The sequence below is a fragment of the Callospermophilus lateralis genome, chromosome 13 (assembly GCF_048772815.1).
Source record: "Callospermophilus lateralis isolate mCalLat2 chromosome 13, mCalLat2.hap1, whole genome shotgun sequence".
NCBI classification, from domain to species: Eukaryota; Metazoa; Chordata; class Mammalia; order Rodentia; family Sciuridae; genus Callospermophilus; species Callospermophilus lateralis.
This window is the reverse complement of record NC_135317.1, coordinates 51948302-51969832: the sequence shown is the minus strand read 5'-3', so window position 1 is coordinate 51969832 and position 21531 is coordinate 51948302. Positions and strand designations below refer to the sequence as shown.

Below are 21531 nucleotides of genomic sequence, written 5' to 3'. Positions count from 1 at the left end.
TACTGCAGGTGAGTAAGGCCCGAGAGGGGAAGGAAGGCTAAGGAACCAGCTATGCTCTATTTGGGAAAAGAGGTAACAGCTAGTGCAAAGGAAGAACCTGATACAGATGAAGATCAGAAAGAACAGTAGAGGTGTTGGAGCAAAGTGAGCAAGAGAAAAGAGGCACCAAACGGGGTTGGAAAGGTAGACAGAGCGCTTTTACATGACACCTTGTGCACCGCGGCCTTTGATCCTAAGTGTGGTAAGTGGATGGAGGTAGGAAGAGAAGGGTGGCACCATGTGGCTGTCATTTTCAAAGACTACTCTAGGAATCTTCCTAGTCCTCCAAGAACAGAAAACACTCCCAGCCCCCAGTGTTATGCCAACCTCTATCTTAGAATTCCAGACAATTATTTGATGTCATTTAACTCTAAACCCCTTAATTAGCTTGTATCATGTTTATGTTCTGTTAAGTTTCTAAATGATATTGTGAGAACACATTTTCCTCGTTACAGTTTTTATATTTCTTACCTCATATATTCCCAAATCTAATTTTATCCAAAACTCAGCCAAGAAATAAACTTGAAAAGTCTTAACTAAAGTAGGTGTTGAAATTCCCATACTCTAACTTGTGTGCTTTGATTGATTCATTTGTTTAACTATGAGACCCTGTGTTAAAAGTCCAGGTCTGGCTTCTTGACCCGCATCAGAACCCAAATAGCAAATCCGAGGATGATGGATGTCGCTGGAGGCAAGGACGCTGAGAGCAGCAAAAGTGACAGCTGACTGGGAGAAGGCAGAGGCACTAAAAATGGCATAAAAATGACATGAAAGCTCAGAAAACATTAGAAATTAGGACCATCTAACCTCACAGGCATTGCTGTCTAAGCAAAGTAGTGTTGTTTCCAATAATGACCTTGAATTATGAGGAAGAAGTTGCATTGCTTTGTATGTGATTTTGTCAGAATCGAGAGATTAAGTGGGGATTATTTTAGGTTTTTCACCCTAATGGTGAAAATGAAATACAGTTTTAGCTTTTAGCAATAAATGTATAATCTAAGAAAGAAGTTAATATAAAATTCTGCTTCTTTTTTATTTTTACAATTATTAATGCATATTGAGTGTACAGATTAATGGGTCCTTCTGTGACATGCACATATAATGCTTTGATCCTGTTCACCTTCCCTCTGCCCTGGCTTGCCCTCCCTTCTTCCTCTCCCAGCATCTGGTTCCCTTCCCCTTTCTGATTAGTCCCTCTTCTACTTCCTGGTCTTCTTTCTTTCAACCTTTCACTTTCCACATAACAGAAAACATGATATTTATTGGTTTATTATTTCCCTTAACATGACAATCTCTGGTTCCATTTTTTTTTTCCTATAAGTGACCTAATTTCCTTCTTTATGGCTAAATAATATTCCATTGTACATATGTACACCACATTTTCTTTATCCCTTCATCTGTGACAGGCACCTAGGCTGATTACATATCTTGGATATTGTGAATAGTTTCACAATAAATATGTGGAATCCTCTTGTGAAACACCACTAATAGACAAAGTACTTCCCTTTTTCTCCTTTTGGAAATCAGGTTTAGTGCCACAGAATGTGTCTTTGAAATTAATTTTCTCTATAGGAGTCTAATTTTCTCTAAATGGAGGTGTGTGTTACACTCAGCCTTTGTCTGTGTGTCTGATGTATAGTGTTAATGCCTAAATGTCAGGGCACCCACACAAAATCCATATGTTAAAATTCTACTAGGAGGCAGAGTCTTTGAGAAGTGATAGATCATGGTGCTTTCTTCCTTTATTTATTGGATTCGTACTCTTATAAAAAGAAACCCAAAAGAGGTACCTTCCATCATGTGTGGATACAGCAAAAAGTCATCCTCTGTGAACCAAAAAGTGAGTCCTCACCAGGCCTTGAGCTGAAAGATTAATTTTAGACTTTCCGGAACTTTTTAGAACTGTGAGAAATAAATTTCTGTTGTTTATATGCTACCCAATTTTTGGAGTTTTTTTGACAGAATAAAACAGGTACAACCTCTTTTCTATTTGAGAGCATATGATTTGGAAACCTCCCATATCCTTTGTAATTCAAGTTGATTGATTTCAAAGCTGCTGTTGTAATCAAGGTTAATTCAAATATATGATGATTTTCAAACTTCTCATTTTCTAATTTTCCCATGGTTATCCACTTTAACAATGCTTGTGAGCCTTGTGAATTTACTGTGAGCTATTTGTAGAATAAGGAATTTTGTTTGGCTACTTAGCCCTTAGTGCATACCAATCACCAGTACTAACAGCAGTATCTTACAAGATTAATCATTGTTTTTACTAGATAGTAACTGGTCCATTTTCCTACTCTTTGCCTATTTACTTTTGTACTTCTCAAAAGAAAATTTTCACCAGAGTGGTAGTCTAGGTTTTGTTCTTCAGTTCCTTTTGTCAATAAACATGTTAACAATTAAAGTAAAATGTTTAAGCTGTTTGATGGCAGTAAGTCATTGGACCAGGAACCCCAACGTTTTGTGTAGCTACTGATCATTCTGTGACTGATATGCCAAATGAACAACATAATATGAACCAAAATGCAGCTTCAGTGATAGTTATGAAGAGACAGCCAGTCCAGGATCTAGGACCAAGCAGAGCACACACCTTAATTCTCAGGTCTAAGCGGGACCTTTTTTTCCTCTCCCTATTGAAAATCTTTGCACATTGTAGTCAGCTTCATGTAGAACAAAAAAGTCACGGAAATGGAAGATCAATCACTCACATGCACAGCAGGCCAGGTGTAATGGAAAAGAAGGATATTCATGTTTGCTTGCTGGAGACATTTTGCTTTTTTCTTGAAGAACCCCTATTTTAAGGCTAATTATGGCAAGTTAGCTGCTACCAGGTGACTTTTTTATTTCAAAGTAACTCTGGCTGCAACCATTGTAAACATTTTAAAGCAAAACACTAACCATGGGGAATCCCAATGATTTCAAAGGGTACATAGGCAAACTTACTCATTAGACTCCTTTTGGTAGTTCCTTGAGAACTGTGACAGTTTAAAGTTGTAACCGAAAAATGATTCCTAGTCTCTAAGAATGGAATATCATTGAAGGATTCACAGATAGCCTCTACATGTTAGGCTGCAGTGGTCTGATACAGTGGTAGGACCACTGTAGAGAATTTAGTGAAGTAGAGCAGAGACTCTGCTGGGGGCACATATCTACCAGGCTCTCAGTGATTGACATCTGATATTAGTTATCTGTTCAGTGATAAGTTCATGTCACTAATCCTGATGCAAAGGGGCAGTGGCACAAGAGGTTGAGCCAGAAACAGATTATTATAGTCTCTTCTTATTTCTCAAATGTTGTAAGTCGTGAATCCTAAAAGCAACTATAGAAAGAGCTACATTCCATTTAGAGAATTCAGTAAATACTTACAATCCAGGAATCATTCTTGATTCCTCTTTGCTTTCACATTTGTTTTTCTCACAGGTTTCCCATCTCAGTTGACGGCACCACTTCATCCAATTGGGAATAAACAGGAGTCTCCCTTCACATATCCTTCCTTCAGCATGCTCGGCAAACTGTGTCTATTACAGCTTTACAACATATTCCAATTGCATCCCCTTCACATCATCTTTAATGCTAACGTGCAAATCCACATCACCATAATGTGGTGCTTTATGTTTGCCCTGATCCTACCCTGATAATCCATTTCCAAAGTACTCACTGCTCTTCATATTTTATTTCTTCTTTTTAGTTATATGTGACAGTATATTTTGACATATTTATACAAACATGGAGTACATCTTATTCTAATTAGGATCCCAGTCCTGTGGTTATACATGCTGTGGAGATTTACTGTGGTATATTTATATATCTACGTGGGAAAGCTTAGTCAGATTCATTCCCCTTCTTTCCTATTCCTGACCCCTTTCCTAGTCCTCTTTTCCCTTCATTCCCATTTGTCTAATCTGGTGAACTTCACTTCTTCCCCGCGCCCCCGCCCCACTTGCTTGTTGTGTGTTAGCATCCACATATCAGAGAGAACATTCAACCTTTGTTTTGGGGGAATTGGCTTATTTTCCTTAGCACAATAGTCTCCAGATTCATCCATTTACTGGCAAATGTCGATTTTATTTAGTTTTTGTTCACAGCAAAATTGCAAGGAATTACAGAGCTCTTCCTTATTCCCTCCCCACACATATATGGCATCCCACATTTCCACATCCCTCCCCCTCGGAGTAGCATGTTTGTTACAGACAATGAACTACAACGATGCGTTATTATCACCCAAAGTTCATAGCTTACATTAGGGCTCACTATTAATGCCGTGCATTCTATGGGTTTGGACAAATATATAATGATGTGTATGTGCTATTAAAGTATCATACAGAGTAGATTCACTGCCCTGAAAATCCTCTGTACTCTGCCTATTCATCGCTCCCTCCTAGCAACTCTTGACAACCATGGTCTTTTTACTGTCTCCATAGTTTTGCCTTTTCCAGAAAGCTCTTATGGTTGGAATCATACAGTAGGTAGCTTTTTCTGATTGACTTCTTTCAGCATGCATTTTAAGGGCTTGCATGTCTTTGGGGCTTGATAGCTTATTTCTTTTTAATGCTGAATAATATTTCATTGTCTAGATTACCAATTTATTTACCCACTCATCTAATGAAGGAAATCTTGGTTGCTTTAAAGTTTTGGCAATTATGAATAAAGCTGCTGTAAACATCTATGTACAGGTTTTTTGTGTGAAAGCAAATTTTCAACTCATTTGCATAAATACCAAGTAGTGTGATTGCTGGATCATATGGTAAGAGTGTGTTTAGTTTTTTAGACAGCCAAACTGTCTCTCCAAATTGCTGGAGCAGCAGTGAATGAGTTCCTTTTGTTCTTCATTTCTGCCAACTTTTGGTGTTCTGGATTTGGGCCATTCTGATATGGGTATAGTGGTATCTCATTACAGTTTTAATTTGCATTTCTCTGATGACATACATGCAGAACATCTTATTTGCAATCTTTATATGTTCTTCAGTGAGCTACCTTCTCAGATCTTTTGTCCAGTTTCAATTGGATCTTTCATTTTCTTATCGAGCTGTAAGAATTCTTTCCACCTTTCAGATAACAATCCTTTCTCAGACGTGCTTTTTGCAAATTTTTTTTCTAGTCTGTGGCTTTTCTCATCATTTGGTAGTGTCTTGCTCAGAATAGAATATTTTAACCTGAAGGAACTTTAGCTTACCAATTATTTCTTTCATGGATCATGCCTTTTGTGTCGTATCTAAAATGTCATCACAAAACCCAAGGTCACCTAGATTTTCTCTTTTATTATCTTCTAGGAGTTTTATAGCTTTATCATTTTACATTTAGATCTATGGCCTATTTTGAGTTAATTTTGTGAAGGATGTAACATCTGTTTTTAAAAACATAAATCATGTGATATATAAGTCAGCTTTTTGGTCACTGTGACCAAAAGACCTGACAAGAACAATCAGAGAGGAAAAGTTCATTTTAGGTCAGGGTTTCAGAGGTTTCAGTCCATAGCTCTGGGCCTGAGGTGAGGCAGAACATCATGGTGGAATTACATAGATGAGGAAAGCAGCTCTGGACATGGCAATCAGGAAACAGAGAGAGAGAGCTCCTCTCACCAGGGACAAAATGTAAACCCCAAAGGCACGCCCCCAGTGACCTATCTCCTCCAACAGTTACTGCCTACAGTTACCACTGAGTAAATCCTTATGGATTAATCTGCTCATTAAATTCTAACTCTCATAATCTGATCTTCACCTCTGAATGTTCTTGCATTGTCTCACACAGGGAGCTTTTGGAGGACACCTCATATCTAAACCATAACATATGGAGTTACTCCCTTGTTTAAAACCCTCCACTGGTTTGTCTGGGGATATGGCTCAGTGGTAAATTGTTTGTCGAGTATCCATGAATCCCTGGGTTCAATCCCTAGCACTACCAAAAAGAAGCAAACAAAAAACCCAGAAACACCACTAAAACAAAACACCTCTGCTGGTCATTTTATGTTTGGAATGTTTGGAATGAAACCTCCTTACCATAACCCATGATTCCTACCTAACCTAGCTATTTTGCACAGCTCCAAACTGATGGTGTATGATTCCTTCCCTCTGCTACTTTAGCTTCCCTTCTGCCTCTTGGACATGCACAGCTCATTCACAGCGAATGTTGAAGTGGGATTACAGAGCCAAGAATCTGTAGTCAGCAAATGAGCCTGAGCATGAATCAAGTGGCCAAATAACTCTGGAAGGTAAATGAGGGACATTCCAGGGTAACTGCCTCAAAAGACATCTTTGAGTTTGTGAGTGGGAAATAGGGAGACTAACAGGGTCAGAAACTGAATTAATTGGTAGCTGCTTAAGAACATAAAGAGAGCTGGTTTCCATTCCTATCTCTCAAGGATGCTTCTCACCAGGAGTTCTCTTGATTGTTCTGATATAAGTCTGTCTCTGGCACAACTTACAAAATTTTACTATGTGGGCTGGGGGTGTTGCTCAGTGGAAAAGTATGTGTTTAGCATGAGTAAATACCTGGGCTCCAGCCCCAGAGCCAAAAAGAAAGAAAAGTGTAATGCCATGAAAGGAACTAAATGGTATTTAGTTTCTCTTACAGATATCAGTAATGGAACCAAGAGTTCCAGCTTCTGTTTTGCACCTTATGAAGACACACACTCTTTCAGTAATATTTATCAATGATGTCCTCATTACTCCTTCAGGAATGGGTTCCATAATGTTAAATGCTACTTTCTAATAAATAATATTACAATAACCTTACAATGCAGCTTCGTTCTGTTGAAAATAAATTCACTGTTGAATCACTGGAAATGACTTATGATTCTATTCTGGGCCAATGTAAATAGCATTTTATTATTCCTTAAGTCCAACAATATTATGTACTTAATACTGTTTCCAGAAAATAGTACATATTTGAACAATTTTATGGAGCGCTTACTTAATAATGGTAACGTTATTTATATCTTATTGAGAAGATATATCTAGTTCTGTAGAAAACCAATTTATGCATAACATTTTATGTGAATCTGGTGCCAGCTAGTGGCACCTATTATATATGCTTTAAAAAGATAACTGCTTTTTTTTTGTTCAATAACAAAGAACAGAACGGTCTTGTTAGGATAAAGAATAATTGCTTAAGATAAAATTTTGAAACGTATTTATCTTCTCTATTGGGAATAACCTACAGTGAGAATGGATGTCTGAAACTTTCTATCATATAATGTCCTGTGTCAACTTCTACCTAGTTGCTCTGTTCCCATTTTGTGTCTGTTGGTCTTGTTGTATTAGGAGGTTATTGAAATATGGATCATGCCTTCATTTCTGTATATCATCACGCATCATAAGATCTGACAATTAATTAATTAAAGCATAAAGAAATATTCCTTGAATAATAAAAGAATGCCAAAAAATGATCATTGCCAATATTTCATTCACCATAGTGCCTGACATTTTTTTCGGGGGTGGGAGGGGGTACCAGGGATTGAACTCAGGTGCACTCTAATACTGAGCCACATCCCTAGCCTTATTTTGTATTTTATTTAGAGACAGAGTCTCAGTGAGTTGCTCAGGGCCTTGCTTTTGCTGAGGCTGGCTTTGAATTTGTGATCTTCCTGCCTCAGCCTCCTGAGCTGCTGGGATTATAGGCATGCACCCCAGCACCTGGCTCAGTGCCTGACTTTTGAAAGAAGTTATTCAGAAGTTATCAGTGCTAAGTCTTAATTATTCAGAAAAACATTAGACAAATTTGGACATCTAAGTTTTTGTTGTTATTCTTGTTTTTGTTTTTGTTTTGTTTTTCTGTTTATTTGTTTGCGATGCTGGGGATTGAATCAGGGCCTCGAATATGCCTTGGAGAGAGCTTTACCACTGAGTTTCAGCCTCAGCCCTTTCACATTTGTGATTCTCGTGCTCAGCTTCCCAAAATACAGGGATTACAGGGGGCCACTACATCCAGCCATCTAAGTTTTTTTTTTTTTTTTAATTTTTAAGAATCCCCTAGATAAATTAGATACCATAGATCTGCTAAACCATTTGCTGTCTCAAGAGGCTCTTTAGAAATGACAGAAAACTTGAGGACACTGAGACTGGCACCTCAGGTCCAGCTTATCGGTTATATTATTTTAACCATTTAGATATTAATGATCAATTTTGAACTGGCAAATGTGATTTTTCAGGGATGGAAGCTGGGTTATAAGACAAATCTAATGGTTCAGTCTGTGATGTTTGCTCTTATAGCCAATTAGCTTATGACTATTGTTAATAATTGACACAAGTAGGAATTTTAGATAGCTGTTAATGATTTATTAATCAAATTTAAAAAGCCATAGTTTTTTAAATTTGGAGATAAAAATGTTAATTCTCTTTTGGGCTTCAAGTCAGATATTGAAGGAAAATTCTACTTTATGCCTTCAGTAGTTGGTGAAATTTATTATGCCATTTGTTAACTATCCCATTTAATTTGAAGTCAAATTGGTTTAGAATCCTAGCTTTTTATGGTAAGAATTTTAAAATTCAATTAATTCAGAGTCCTCAAATAAGTAAAAATATAACACACACACACACACACACACACACACACACACACAATCTTATGCTGTCTATAATTGATCTATTTTCCTCCTCAGAAACCTGTTTGAAGGATAAGTTTCAATGAGCATTCTCTATGTGCTGCCATAATTTATATCATCAGTTTAGATAACTCAGTCACTTTTGGATGATCACATTTACTGTCTTCCTCAGACTTTCTTGGCAGCTAAGAGTGGTTTGGGAGTGGAGCTTCAAGTATTGAGGTTTGTTTATATGATCTGTGCAGTGGGGAATGAGAGCCAGATATCCACAGAACATTTTCTTGATCCTGGTTATTTCTGCTTTAGACAGGTTGGAATGGTGGTCTGCCCCAGGACTACTATACAGTACCATTCCCTGGCACTCACTATTGGGGTTTGTCTTTAGACATTTGCTCTCAGCCTGAAATCCCTGCACATCTGCAGTCTTTGTTTTAACTTCAGGCTTCCAATCACCTACTAGTCTTCTCAGAACTTATGTGCCCTTGGCTACAGATACTTGCAGCAAATCCTACATACAAGAAACAAGAGAGGGGAGGGGAGGGAAGGGGAGGGGAGGGGAGGGGAGGGGAGGGGAGGGGAGATAGGAAGGGGATAGGAAGGGCAGCAGAATACAACATACACTAGTATGGCAGTATGTAAAAACCTGGATGTGTAACCGATGTGATTCTGCAATCTGTATAGGGGGTAAAAATGGGAATTCATAATCCACTTAAATCAAATGTATGAAATATGATATGTCAAGAGCTTTGTAATGTTTTGAACAACTAATAATAAAAAATGAACTGATGCAATTCACCACGTTAAGAGAATAAAGGGGAAAAAATAAATGATTCTTTCAAGAGATGCCAAAAAGATGCATGTGATAAATTTTGAGTAGGTTCATAATAAAACTCTCAGCAAACTTAAAAAAAAAAAAAAAAAGAAAAGAAACATTGTTTCTTTCCTTCCACCTTACAAAGGGACATGTCTTCCTTTTCTTAAATATCACATACTAGTCATTCCCACCCTTCAACACAAAGAGGAAGATCTGTATGACCTATCTTGTCAAGCTTGGCTCTTGATATATTGGTATTGACATATCAATAGGAGAATGAAGCATTCCAGCGTCTTCACTTCCCTAATGGGTCAGGCTTAGGGAAGGAAGACTGCAATAAAATAGAAATTGAACAGGGAAATGAAAACAGAATGCTTTAATATTTTTAAAACATTATTTCTGTTACCTCTGGATCAGTGGTTGTGAACTCTGACTGCATATTAAAATCACTGGGGCCCTTTAAAAATAAAACTAATGCCTAGATAGGACACAGAAAGGTTGAGAATATCAGGTACTGATCAGCTTGATGCTGGAAGTGAATTGCTCACTACCACTTAGTAGGTCAGTGCCCCTTCCCAGCTTGGTGCTCTGCCTTTATACTAACAAGCTTATCACCATGCTTAACAGCTATTTTTATTCCTAATTAAATATGCAGACCAAACTTGTAGTTTATTTAACACTCATACTATTGTGTGTGTGTGTGTGTGTGTGTGTGTGTGTGTATGTGTGTGTGTGTGTGTGTCCACAGTTTACATGTAACCTTTGTGGAAAATAATTTAAGAAATGTTTTGCCAAGTATGGTGGTGCATGGCTGTAATCCAAGTGACTCAGGAGGCTGAGGCAAGGGGACCACAAATTCAATGTCAACTTCATCAATTTAGTGAGGTCCTAAGCAATTTAACAAGATTGTGTCTCTAAATAAAAAATAAAAAGGGCTAAGGATGTGGCTCAGTGTTGAAGTGTTCCCGGGTTCAATCCCTGGTACAAAAAAAAAAAAAAATGATGAAGTTCTCTTAGGATGCCTGTGCTTTAAGGAGAAAGTTCTTTTAGGAAAATGTTCCATGTGTTCATTCTACAAAACAGCTCATTCTTCTAATCATACCAGCACTGCCCCTTTGCCCTTCCCCCCAGCTCTATTCCAACTCCACAAAACACTTTCGTGCTCATTTTCACAAACATCTCATGCTTTTAGTTTTCTTGAAACCTGTGAGAAGAAATTGAATAGTTGAGAAGAGATGTACAACTTGATTTTCTTCACTAATACCAGAGATCCCTAAATCCTGTGCCAAAAATCTGAAAGCATGGAAACACAATTCATGTAAACCATCCATTTCTAATTACGTCTAAAGGTTGAAGTCCTTCCTAGCTCTCAATACCATGTGTTTCTGAGTCTCCTTCTTTGATTCATATTCCTCAGCCTTTGCCTACTGCTTCCAGGATTGTTTTGGGGGAAAAGTTTGAGGTATATTTCCCATTCATAGTCTGTTTTTCCCTTTTATCCCCCTCCTCTTCCTCCTTCCTTCCCCCTCCCACTCCCTTTCTCCCACTCTCCTTCCCTCCTACCTTTCCTCTCTTCCTTCAAGTACAAAGGGGGCTCACAGCTAATTGTTTCTGTGTGACCCACCAACAATTCTAGCAAAATAACACTCCCCAGGCTGTCAGAAAGCCAGCAGCAAGCAGCCCTCCTGTTTAAAGGGATTCTGCCTGGGAAAGAAGAAGCATAGTTGACTACCAGTTTCTTTCTTTATCTTCCTCTTTTTGGCTATAAACTCTTGTGTTATACGTTAAAAAAAATACACTGTGGGATTTGTGCTTCCTCAACTACTTATAATTTTAGTTTCCCAACTTAGGAAAAATAAGCAGCTATCTAAAAGTAGTGTCGTTTTCTGACAGGTGTGATGGCACACACCTGTAATTCCAGCAATTTGGGAGGCTGAAGCAGGAGGATTGCAATTTCAAAGCCAGCCTCAGCAATTTAGGGAGACCCTACGTAAATTAGCAAGACACTGTCTCAAAAAAAAAAAAATTTAAGAAAGTGCCAGGTATGTGGCTCAGTGGGAACAACACCTTTGCATTCAATCTTCAGTACCAGTAAACAAACAAATAAATAAATAAGTAGAAGTAGTATCATAGTTAATAAAGAAAACCTGTTTCTGCAGGAATTTGTGTGCAGATATGATTAGGGGTTATTACCCCATTCCTCTCTGGATACCCTTGCTCTGTCTGTTCCATTAGCAGCTATAAATATCTGTAAACTACTTTACATGCAAAACCTAAGTATATTTTCTGGTTTCTCTAGGACTTGAAAAAGGTATCAGAGAAATATAAAGGTGTTGTGTATTTCATTACTGTCCACTGCTGATGGAAAAGGCTGTGACCTTCTAGGAAGTGTTGCTGGTGACTGGGGTCATTATGGCATTTGCTCAGGTTCTGGAGAGTGAGTCACTAATGAAGGTACTAGCCAGATAGTTCATACCCAAAGATTCCTTTGTTTCTCTGTTTTTCCATTTCCAGCCTGGATGTGTAAATACTACTGAAGTGGACATTAAGAAGTCATCCAGAATGAGAAACCCACACAAAACAAGAAAGGTAAAATGTTTGATGTGCAGCTGTTGATTGATTGATGAGTTGTACTGTTCATACCTGGGGGCCACAGAACACCTTTGTCCCTTTCAAAGAACCTTTCCTGCTCCTCCTGGTCGTCCATCCCTCTCTCCTTAGGAAATGGTCCACTCAATGTCCTGAGGTAGAAGAGCAGTGCTGACTGGCTCGGACAGGAGGGGTCAGGGAAACTGCAGACCCCTCCACTCTTGCTAAAGGATTAGGAAAAGAAGTTGAAGGTTATCTGAGAAAAAGGGAAAATAGCGAGGGCATTTTTAGATAAAAGTTTGAGGAAAGGGAGACTCTAAAATATATGTAATTAGAAAAAAAGTGTAAGGACAATTTTTTTTTTTTTTAGCATCCACATTTTGTGACACAACCATAAGTTAAGAGTAGTACTTCAGTGTTTGTTCTGAGAGAAAGCCTAAGGGGAAAACTATCTGGAACTCAGTGATATTTTAAATAGCCCTTTGAAGCTGGGCACAGTAGAACATGCCTGTAAACCTAGCTACTCCAGAAGCTGAGGCAGGAGGATCACAAGTGCTAAGTTAGTGTCGCATTCCTTGCAACTAAAACACGCAGGGTCACTCCAGGGGAATTAGGCTGCACAAAATAACCATACAAGAGACAGAGATACCTTTTTCTTTGGGGATGCTGTGATGGCTCCTCTGTCCTTAAGGGTCCGCAGAAAGAGAGAGAGTGCACAAGCACTTGCTGACCCCTTTTATTGAGGAGAAGCCATTCAAATGAGGCAAGGGGTCAGGTTTCAAGGGGCTGAATCTAGCTTTATGATGTCTGCTGTCAGCAGGTGGACTGACATCTAGCAAGGCCACACCCACAGGCAGAGCAAGAGAAAGGGACACACAAAGGAAGTTCCCATGGAACAATCTCTCCCAAACAGGGCAAAGGGGTTATATCACAAAGGAACAAGTGAGCGTAGCTTGACCCATGGGGCTGCAGGAAGGTATGCCTATGCATGAAGACACATTTGTTGCATTTTTACTATTCTCAAGATCGGGGATACTGTCACAGCCATGTGAAAGTGGCCAGATCACTGGAAGTGATGGACAGTGCCTCAAACCAATCAGGAGAGGAAAATGCTGGTCACATGACATGGTGGCCTCCCACAGGTTAGCCTGGGCAACTTAGCAAGAGCCTGTTTCAAATTAAAATAAAAAGCACCGGGAATATGGTAGAGCATCCCTTGGTTCAATCTCCAGTACCTGACAAAATAAACAGCCCTTTGAAAACCCATAGCAGTGATATCTGCATAGTTTTAAAGTAATCTTACACACAGAAGACATCGTTATTAATTCCATTAAAAATTTCAATACACATAAGAATTTTTAGTCTGCAACAAGCATGCTGAGGACACAGTCCACAGGTTGGCATGGCCTTAAAAAAGCATTCCCCAAAGGTCAAGACTCTCTTTTCTGTGACATTTTCCTTATGTAACTGTAGCATTTTCCAGAATAAGTATACTTACAATTGGCTAAACTATAGTTAAACTAATTTTTTGTAGTCTTATTTCATGCAGTCTTTTTCTTCTATCCCTAGATGTACAACATCGTGTTCAAAGGTCCTAATGTTGCACAAGTACCTTTTTTTCTTTGGAGGCAGTTTACCTTGATGTTAGGGAAAAGGAAGCCATGGGAAAGCGATACACACCCCATTTAGACATGATACTCAAACATTTTGCCCCTAAGGACTCTGAGAGAAAGAGGCAAAGCCCAGCTACTTGTCTCTATTGCAGTCAGCTCTAGACTCAGCTCTTTCATCCTTGGTATCCATGCTTCGTGTGCCAGGTACTAACTAGCTCAATGAACAAAATTAAAAAATGCAAATAGTGGGCTGGGATTGTGGCTCAGTGGTAGAGCGCCTGCCTTACATGCATGGAGCACTGAGTTCTAATAAAGGTATTGTGTTCATCTACAACTAAAAAAAAGAATTTAAAAAACAAAAATGCAATAAGCCAACTTCTCCCTGAATTATGAAGAGTGATCCTTTAAAAACCTTTCTGTGTATTATATTTTTTCCACCAAATCAGACATGCTCTGATTCAGAAGAGTGAAGATACAGATTAACAAGACAGAACTTCATCATGATAAAGTGATCATTCACCCACTCTTTATAGCCCTATATTCAGTATTGGTTTCTTACCTGGGCCTCAATGGGCATGTTTCTTGAAACTTTGAAAAGTATTCCTATACAAAGTTACTCTTCACATATCATTGGTCCTTATTTAATGATGGAAAAAAAGCTTGAGGCATCACAAGTTGAAGTGCTGTAAAAAGGAGTCCTTAAGTGTTAACTGATTTGTCTAGGACACAGTCTAATTCACTGTCAATCATTTGTAGTAGAATTGCAAGGCCTAACTGTAGAGCTGTGTAACCCAAAAATTTGTCACAGAAAAACAGAAGTTCTGGAAAAAAAAAAAGTAGTATAAATACCATTGTTTTCTACAATTAGAGAAAATGGATTTTCTCATTTTTTGATCAGTATAGCTTTTTATGGACATTAGTGTGGAATTTGCTAGAATCCTCACAGGCAATGATGATATTTTATGCAGAAGGCTTGAGGACTCTAAGCCACATACTTACTTGTCCTTTAGAATTCTTGAATTATTACCCAGTAGAGATAATCTGACATGTTTATCAAATGTGTAAAGAGAAGACTTGGTTGTATAGCTTTTGCAGATACTGTGTTAGGCCATATTTGGTTAGGAACTGGAAGGACCAATTAGAGAAATTAATAACTCTCCACTAAATGTCCAATTTATACAGCTCTTTGGATATTTCACAGTAAAACAGACAGGCAGAGCCTTGTTTCCACAACTCATGTCTAATAAGGGAGCAGACTGTGAACAAGTAGACAGACAAATGTCTGAACCTTAGTATAGTTACATATTTTATGTATTAGTCTACTGGGACTGCCATAACAAAATTCCACAGACTGGGCAGATTATACAATAGGAATTTATTATTTTGCAGTTCTAGAGACAGGAAGTCCAAGATCAAGGTGCTAGAAAATTCATCCCCTGGTAAAAGTTCTCTTTCTGGCTTGAAATCAACCACTTTTTTTTTTTTTTTTGCTGTGTACTCAGGAGCCCTTGCTCCTGTTACAAGGACACCAATTCTATTGGATTATTGTGGCACTCTGTGACCTCACTTAATCTTTATTACCTTCCCACAGGCCCTATCTTCACATCTCACATATTAGTTTGGGAGAACACAGCCCAGTCTATAACATAAAAGGAATAAAGATTTGTGATTCTAACTTTTTATCGGTGAATAATGATTTCACCACCCTCTGAAACAGCTCTGTCCAGGCTGAACAGGCTGCACCATGTGATTATAAAAGCAGAAATCTGCCGACTGCCCTGGAAGTCGCCCGTGCCTGATAGGGCTGTCTCCATTGCACCTTCTCTTAGCTGTGTGATTGATCTTAGTCTTATATCCCACTGATAAGGAAGTAGAACCCCTGGACCACGTTTAATCTTTGAAAATAGATCCTACCTTAGCAAAGAGGGCTGCTGTTCATTTCTTTGAGAATCGGCTATAATAATATTTCTTATATGTTATAACCCAAGTAGATTGATCAGCTTTCAAATCTCACTTCTTAATTTTAATGGGCTTTACTGAAACCCAACAAAATAGTTAAGAGGTATTACTCAAGTCTCTAAGAAAGAATATAGGCAAGTTTTAAGGGGCACTGTGTGCCTGGTGATCTTGGATTGATAGAAAATTTTTTACTCTATGCGGTTGTGTATTCGTTTCTCCAAAGAAATAGAACTAACAAGACGTGTGTGTGTGTGTGTGTGTGTGTGTGTGTGTGTGTGTGTATAAACAGAGAGAATAAAATTTTTAAGGAATTGACTTAAATGTTGGGCTTGGAGAGGCCAAAATTAGATGCAGGAGAGCAGAGGCCAGAGAAACATTTCAGATGGAATCCCAGAGGCAATCTAGAGGTAGAATTTCTTCTTATTCATGGGAAGCCAGTCTTTGTTCTATTTAGGCCTTCAACTGGTTGATGTGGCCCACCCACATTGTGGAGGACAATTTGCTTTACTCAGAGTTCACTAAATTAGACGTTAGTCATATCCACAAAAAGCCCTCACAGAAACAACCAGAACGATGTTTGGCTACGTATCTTGGCACTGTGGCCCAGCCATGTTGACACATAAAATTAACCACCACAGGCAGGACCTGTGACAATATGACAATAGCTAGGAGGGTCCAAGAACACAAAGCCAGATGAAAATGACAAAACCATCTGCATGTGTTACTGAGGCACACTTTGGACTGCCTCCTGTGGCTTCAGAACTCATCTTCCAAAACAACAGTCAGCTTGTTCTGTATCCTCTTGTCTTTCCTCCCCTGTCAGGTTCATCTAAACTTTGGTGTGCATTTACTATTATTGACCACAGCTCATGGACTGGAGCCTAGGGAGTAGGCAGGAGCAGAGCTGGAGCTGGCTGTGGCTGGACCCGGGAGCCCACTGGAGAGCACAGGAGCTCTCAGGCCCTCTCTCTAGTTGGTTTGCTCTGGTGTGCTGTCGCTACTGGCTTCTTCCACGTGGAGGCAGACTAGGTCACAGTCTGTTCTCTGTTGAAAAATCCAGAAGGAAATAAAATAGTCTCACACTAGCCTCAATAAGAAAAATACTAGAGATTGTATTCCACATAGGCAGAAAATCTTCTTACACTTTGCAGCTCTATTTTAAAAGTCCATTTGGACTGCTAGACTGCTGTACCAAAATACCTTAGACTGGGAAATTTATAAACAACATAAATTTATTGCTAATGGTCCTGGAGGCTGGGAAATTCAAAAGCAAAGCCCCAGTGCAGAAGACTCTCTGTTTCCTATATGGCACCTTCATCCTGAGTCCTCTTTTGCAAGGGCACACTAATCCCAATCCTGAGGGCAGAACTCTCATGGCCTCTTCACATCCCAAAGGCTCCACGTCCAAACACCATCACCTAGGGGATTAGGATTCCAACATGTAAATTGGGAGGGGAACACAAATATTCAGACCATAGAAGTCCTCCACACACAACAAAGGAAAAAAATAGAAGAGAATTTTTCTTAGTTATAAAATGTGAAAGGAAATCATACATGAATAGATTCATATGGAGTCCAATCTGTTTCATTTAATGAATAATTTTCATAACATTATATATGAAAAATGCCTGTTCTAGACACCATGGAGAAAAGGACGTGTTAATCAAGTTAAAACATCTCAACTAAATAGTTGATTTTGCTCACAAAGTTCAAAATGAATGTCAAGTTATTGATTTAGCTTTCTCCTATCTGTAAACATTAAGACATTGCAAAGACTTCACTCCTTTACCTCCGGAACAGCACTCTAACTAATGAAATTGGAAGTTTCTGATGTTTATCTGCACGTTAGACAAAAATTAGAAATTCCATAGTAAGCTCAGACCCAGTAGTGAGTTTCCTGGAAGACTTAAAGCAATATCTCCCAATGAACTTCATGAGGCTCACATGAAATGCATGCATTTTGAAATAATAATGGAAATGTAAAGATAGCATGTAACTTAATGGATCTTTTTAGTTTTATGACATCTCAAATTGAAGTATTTTTCTAAGTCTTTTTAATTAATTTTCAAATTAGCCAGAAAATTTACTGTTAAAACTCTCAGCTATCTTGTTTTATAAATGCTGTTTATGTGACATGTATATTCTTATTTTAAAAATTTTAACATAATTGAACCAAGGTCTGGACATGGTGGCATAGGCCAGTAAATCCAGCTCCTCTAGAAGCCAATGCAGGGAGATTGCAAGTTTGAGGCCACCTTCCTCAGCAACTTAGCAAGACCATGTCTCAAGATAAAACAGAACAAGACAAAACAAAACAAAAACTTTTAAAAAGGGCTGGGTTGTAGCTTAGTGATAAGGCAATACTAGTACTGTAAAAAGAAAAAAAAATGGTAAAAGGAATGGAAAGTTTATATATCAGAGACCTTATTTTCCTTATCAAAAATTAATGTGATACAACTGAAGAAATAACAGGCACCCCAAAGTTCAACTATATGACTAGTGGTCTTTCACTTGCCTAATTTTTAAAAAATCAAACTCAAATGTTATTTCAGAATTCAAAAAGCTGTTTAAGCATGTTCAAATATGACTAGTATCAGTTTATTTAGGCTTTTTCTGCTTCTTCAGTGTATAACCTCTGGTATTCCAGGCCTTATGTCTTTTAATTTTTTCTTTATAATACTTATCATCACAGTTTTAATCATACTTATTTATGTGATTAGGCAACTCGTTTTCCTGGACAGGATTATAAGCTCCAATGAAGGAGGAAGTATAAGTGTTTTGTTTGCTTCTATAACCCTTATGCTTAGCACTATATCCAGTATATAGAGGTGTTCAGTAAATGTTGAATGAGTGAATGAATGAGTAAACAAATGAAAGAAAAGAGCAGGACAAGTCATTTAGCCCAGTCCTATGAATAGCATATGTTGTATTAAAATGGATGGTCATTGACAGGAAATAGGTTTGAGCTAGGACAAGAGAAAAGATTTATCAGGGCCTTTCTAAAATAGTCTGGAAGTGGATGATCCAGATGATTAAACCCAAGTCAAAGTGTGTTTTAAAAGGGCTAACAAGCAATAATGGTAGCTATAAAGAGAAAAAACATCCAGTCCAAAGTGTCTAGGTTACAGAGCCAAGAAGTGATGTTGACAGAACATTTAGTTTCGGTCCAAGTGAAAGTAGGTCAGGAACAAAACACATTTGAACTTAGAGATACCCACAAGTTTGGGCCCAAGAATGGACTCCATTAAGCATTTGAATCTACCTTCATCTAAATGACAATTTCTTTGCAAATCTATCTGGAAATGTTAATTGTGCAGGGCTCATGCAGTTTTACTATGCCCTTATCTTTTATTTTCATGTTCAAAGAAGTACTCCAGGACACATCTAATGCTTTGTTTTAAAGTAATAATACTTTGATTTTTTTTGTTTTGTTTTTAAAAAGCCATTTGGATTCTCTCTTGAACTAACATGTTGGGTGACTCACACAGTTGGAGAGAAATTTTTATCCCTCAGTCTCTAGATCTTTCTTTATACTTACTAAGCAATGGGTCTCTCCCTAAAAAGAATCTTTTTAATTAATAGCTCTGACCTTTTGGGAAAATTAATTTAAAAAAAGAATTGCAGCATCAAGAATTTGAGGTGTGTAAAGCCTTAAGGGTCACTAATATTGCATATGTACCCAATGGCGAGACTAACATCATAACCTAAGTATTGCCATGGGAAGTCAGGGCACTCTGGGTCCTCTGATTGTACCATGAGAAAACAAGGCAGCAGAATCTGCAACATAGTCTTCTTGTCAGTGTTCCATTTCATTCCTACATGAAAATCAGGTAATTTTTATCTTCTCATGAGTTATTAAATTTCTATTTTATTTTATATCCACCTCTATTTTATTATTGAATCAATACTTATTAAATGTTACTTATTAAATTTTATTTTTGATAGCAGTGCCTTTTGGACTTTGATAGAAGCTTCATTATATAAATTTTGAGCTACCTTACTGAAGATGTGACGCAAATTTTTTTCCCAGAAATCTGTGACTATGAATGGTATTTTGTCTTAACATTTATTTTTCATTTTAATATAGTCTGTCTATGGTTTACAAAATGATATTAGAAGTCACAGTCCTACCCACACACCCACACCAGAAACTAAACCTCCAACAGAAGATGAGCTGCATCAACAGGTGAGTCAGCCTAGAAAATGACTTTCAAATGATTATTTATCATTATTAACATTCACTATGCAACCAGATAGCAAATGTTCATAATGGGTATTTTGAAAGGTAATTTGTATGGTCACCTATTTCATATAGAATATTTGCAGGTAAAAATGTAATGAAGTTGCTAATGAGAGGACAAGAGATTGGGGACATTAAGTCCCATATCTAATGTTGCTAAGTGATCACCACAAAAAAAAAATTGTGATTTTTATTTGTGTGGTACTGATGTCTTCAAACCTTTGGAAGTTTTTTCTTATCAACACTGGCATACAATCGTAGTATATATTGCTTCTTTTTAAAAATCATTGATCAATAGTTTTTGCTTCAATAAATATTTCAAAGCAAACATCAATTTCTAATATCCAGTAATAATTAAATTTCTTGATTGGTTTAATCATTGTTCCTCCTCCACATTTTGGACTCTTCTATTATTTTGTTATAGTATGGTTCATCAATAATGTGATTTAGAATTTTCTAGTGTATTTATAATCACCATAAAGAAAAAGCAATTCAGAAAAATTTTTATAGTTTTTCTCTATGTGTTTACATCCATGTAAGCATGTGTCATAATTTCATAAAATTATTCTCAAAACACATCTGACTGATGCTTTCTTGGGATAGTCTCAGGAGATAGGATTTATTTTGAAATTATAGTAAAAAAATAAAAAATTCATTTATTTTCTTAATTAAATATCTGTGGGGAATGGATTTGATTATTCACCTTGAATTAATGTTTAAAAACTCCAGAACACTTTTCTAATAAAGTTACATTTTGCTAAAGTAAGTAAAATAGTCAAACTGTGCTGTTCTTAAGATATATGGTTATGTTTACATTCAAATACATTTTCATTTTTTGTTAACTATTCAGAGTGTTCTGCATTCGTCAACTTTGAAATTTTACTGACAGGATACACACCTTTTTGGAATTGCCCTATAAGAATTTTAGAGGTGAAAACTGTGGTGTTGTCATTTATGTAACTAATTTTCTAACTTTCTTTTTAGATAAAATATTGGCAAATACAGTTAGATAGACATCGATTAAAAATGTCAAAAGTTGCTGATAGGTAAGTATTTCAAAATATCTATGTAAACTTAAAAATTGCATAAGACAGTTAAATATGTAGTAAGAACCACCTGTTGGGAGGGGAGAAAAGATAAATAATTGATTTTTGTATTTTCTTTATACACATAGAAAGCTTTCAAAGCATTCGTTTGTTACAGTTTAAAGGGCAGCATGATCATTATTGCTTTAAATCCCAAGAGGTTCTATCTTTGTGCAATCAACAATAAGATACAGAGGATACAGCCAAGGAGTTAAATCTTTTCACTTCTACTTAAAGAATTGAACCTTAATTTACTGACTGTTTTTTGGCAACTCTGAGATTCTATAAATTGATCTGAACATTCACAATCTACTCTGTTATTGCATGGTTTCAGAATTTGAATTAATCTCAGATTTTAGATTTGTCTTTTCTTTTTAAAAATCTGCTCTTAATGAAATTCAAATTCTTCACTTTGGGGCATTGTCAAAACCTATCTCTCCAACTTATTTTCTTTCTTCTTCCTTCGATTTTTAAACACAGATTTTTTTTTTTTTTTTCGTTTTTAGGGGCAGGTTTACTGGGGATTTAACAGGAGGTGCTTAACCACTGGGCCACATCCCTAGACCTTTCGCTATTTCTATTTTGAGACAGGGTTTCACTGAGTTGCTAAAGGTCTTGCTAAGTTGCTGAGGCTACCTCAATCTTGTGAT

The 21531-nt window shown here is 37.4% G+C and overlaps 1 protein-coding gene across 6 annotated transcripts in view; it reads left to right on the top strand.

The window, feature by feature from the left end:
* Positions 1 to 21531, top strand: part of Rgs7 (regulator of G protein signaling 7) — a 438832-nt gene that overhangs the window by 405544 nt on the left and 11757 nt on the right. For all 6 annotated transcript variants that reach the window (XM_076872881.1, XM_076872884.1, XM_076872882.1 and 3 more), the window contains 3 exons: positions 11910 to 11984; positions 19644 to 19742; positions 20781 to 20842. In XM_076872881.1, coding sequence (XP_076728996.1) covers positions 11910 to 11984; positions 19644 to 19742; positions 20781 to 20842 — 236 coding nt within the window. The remainder of the gene's footprint in view (positions 1 to 11909; positions 11985 to 19643; positions 19743 to 20780; positions 20843 to 21531) is intronic.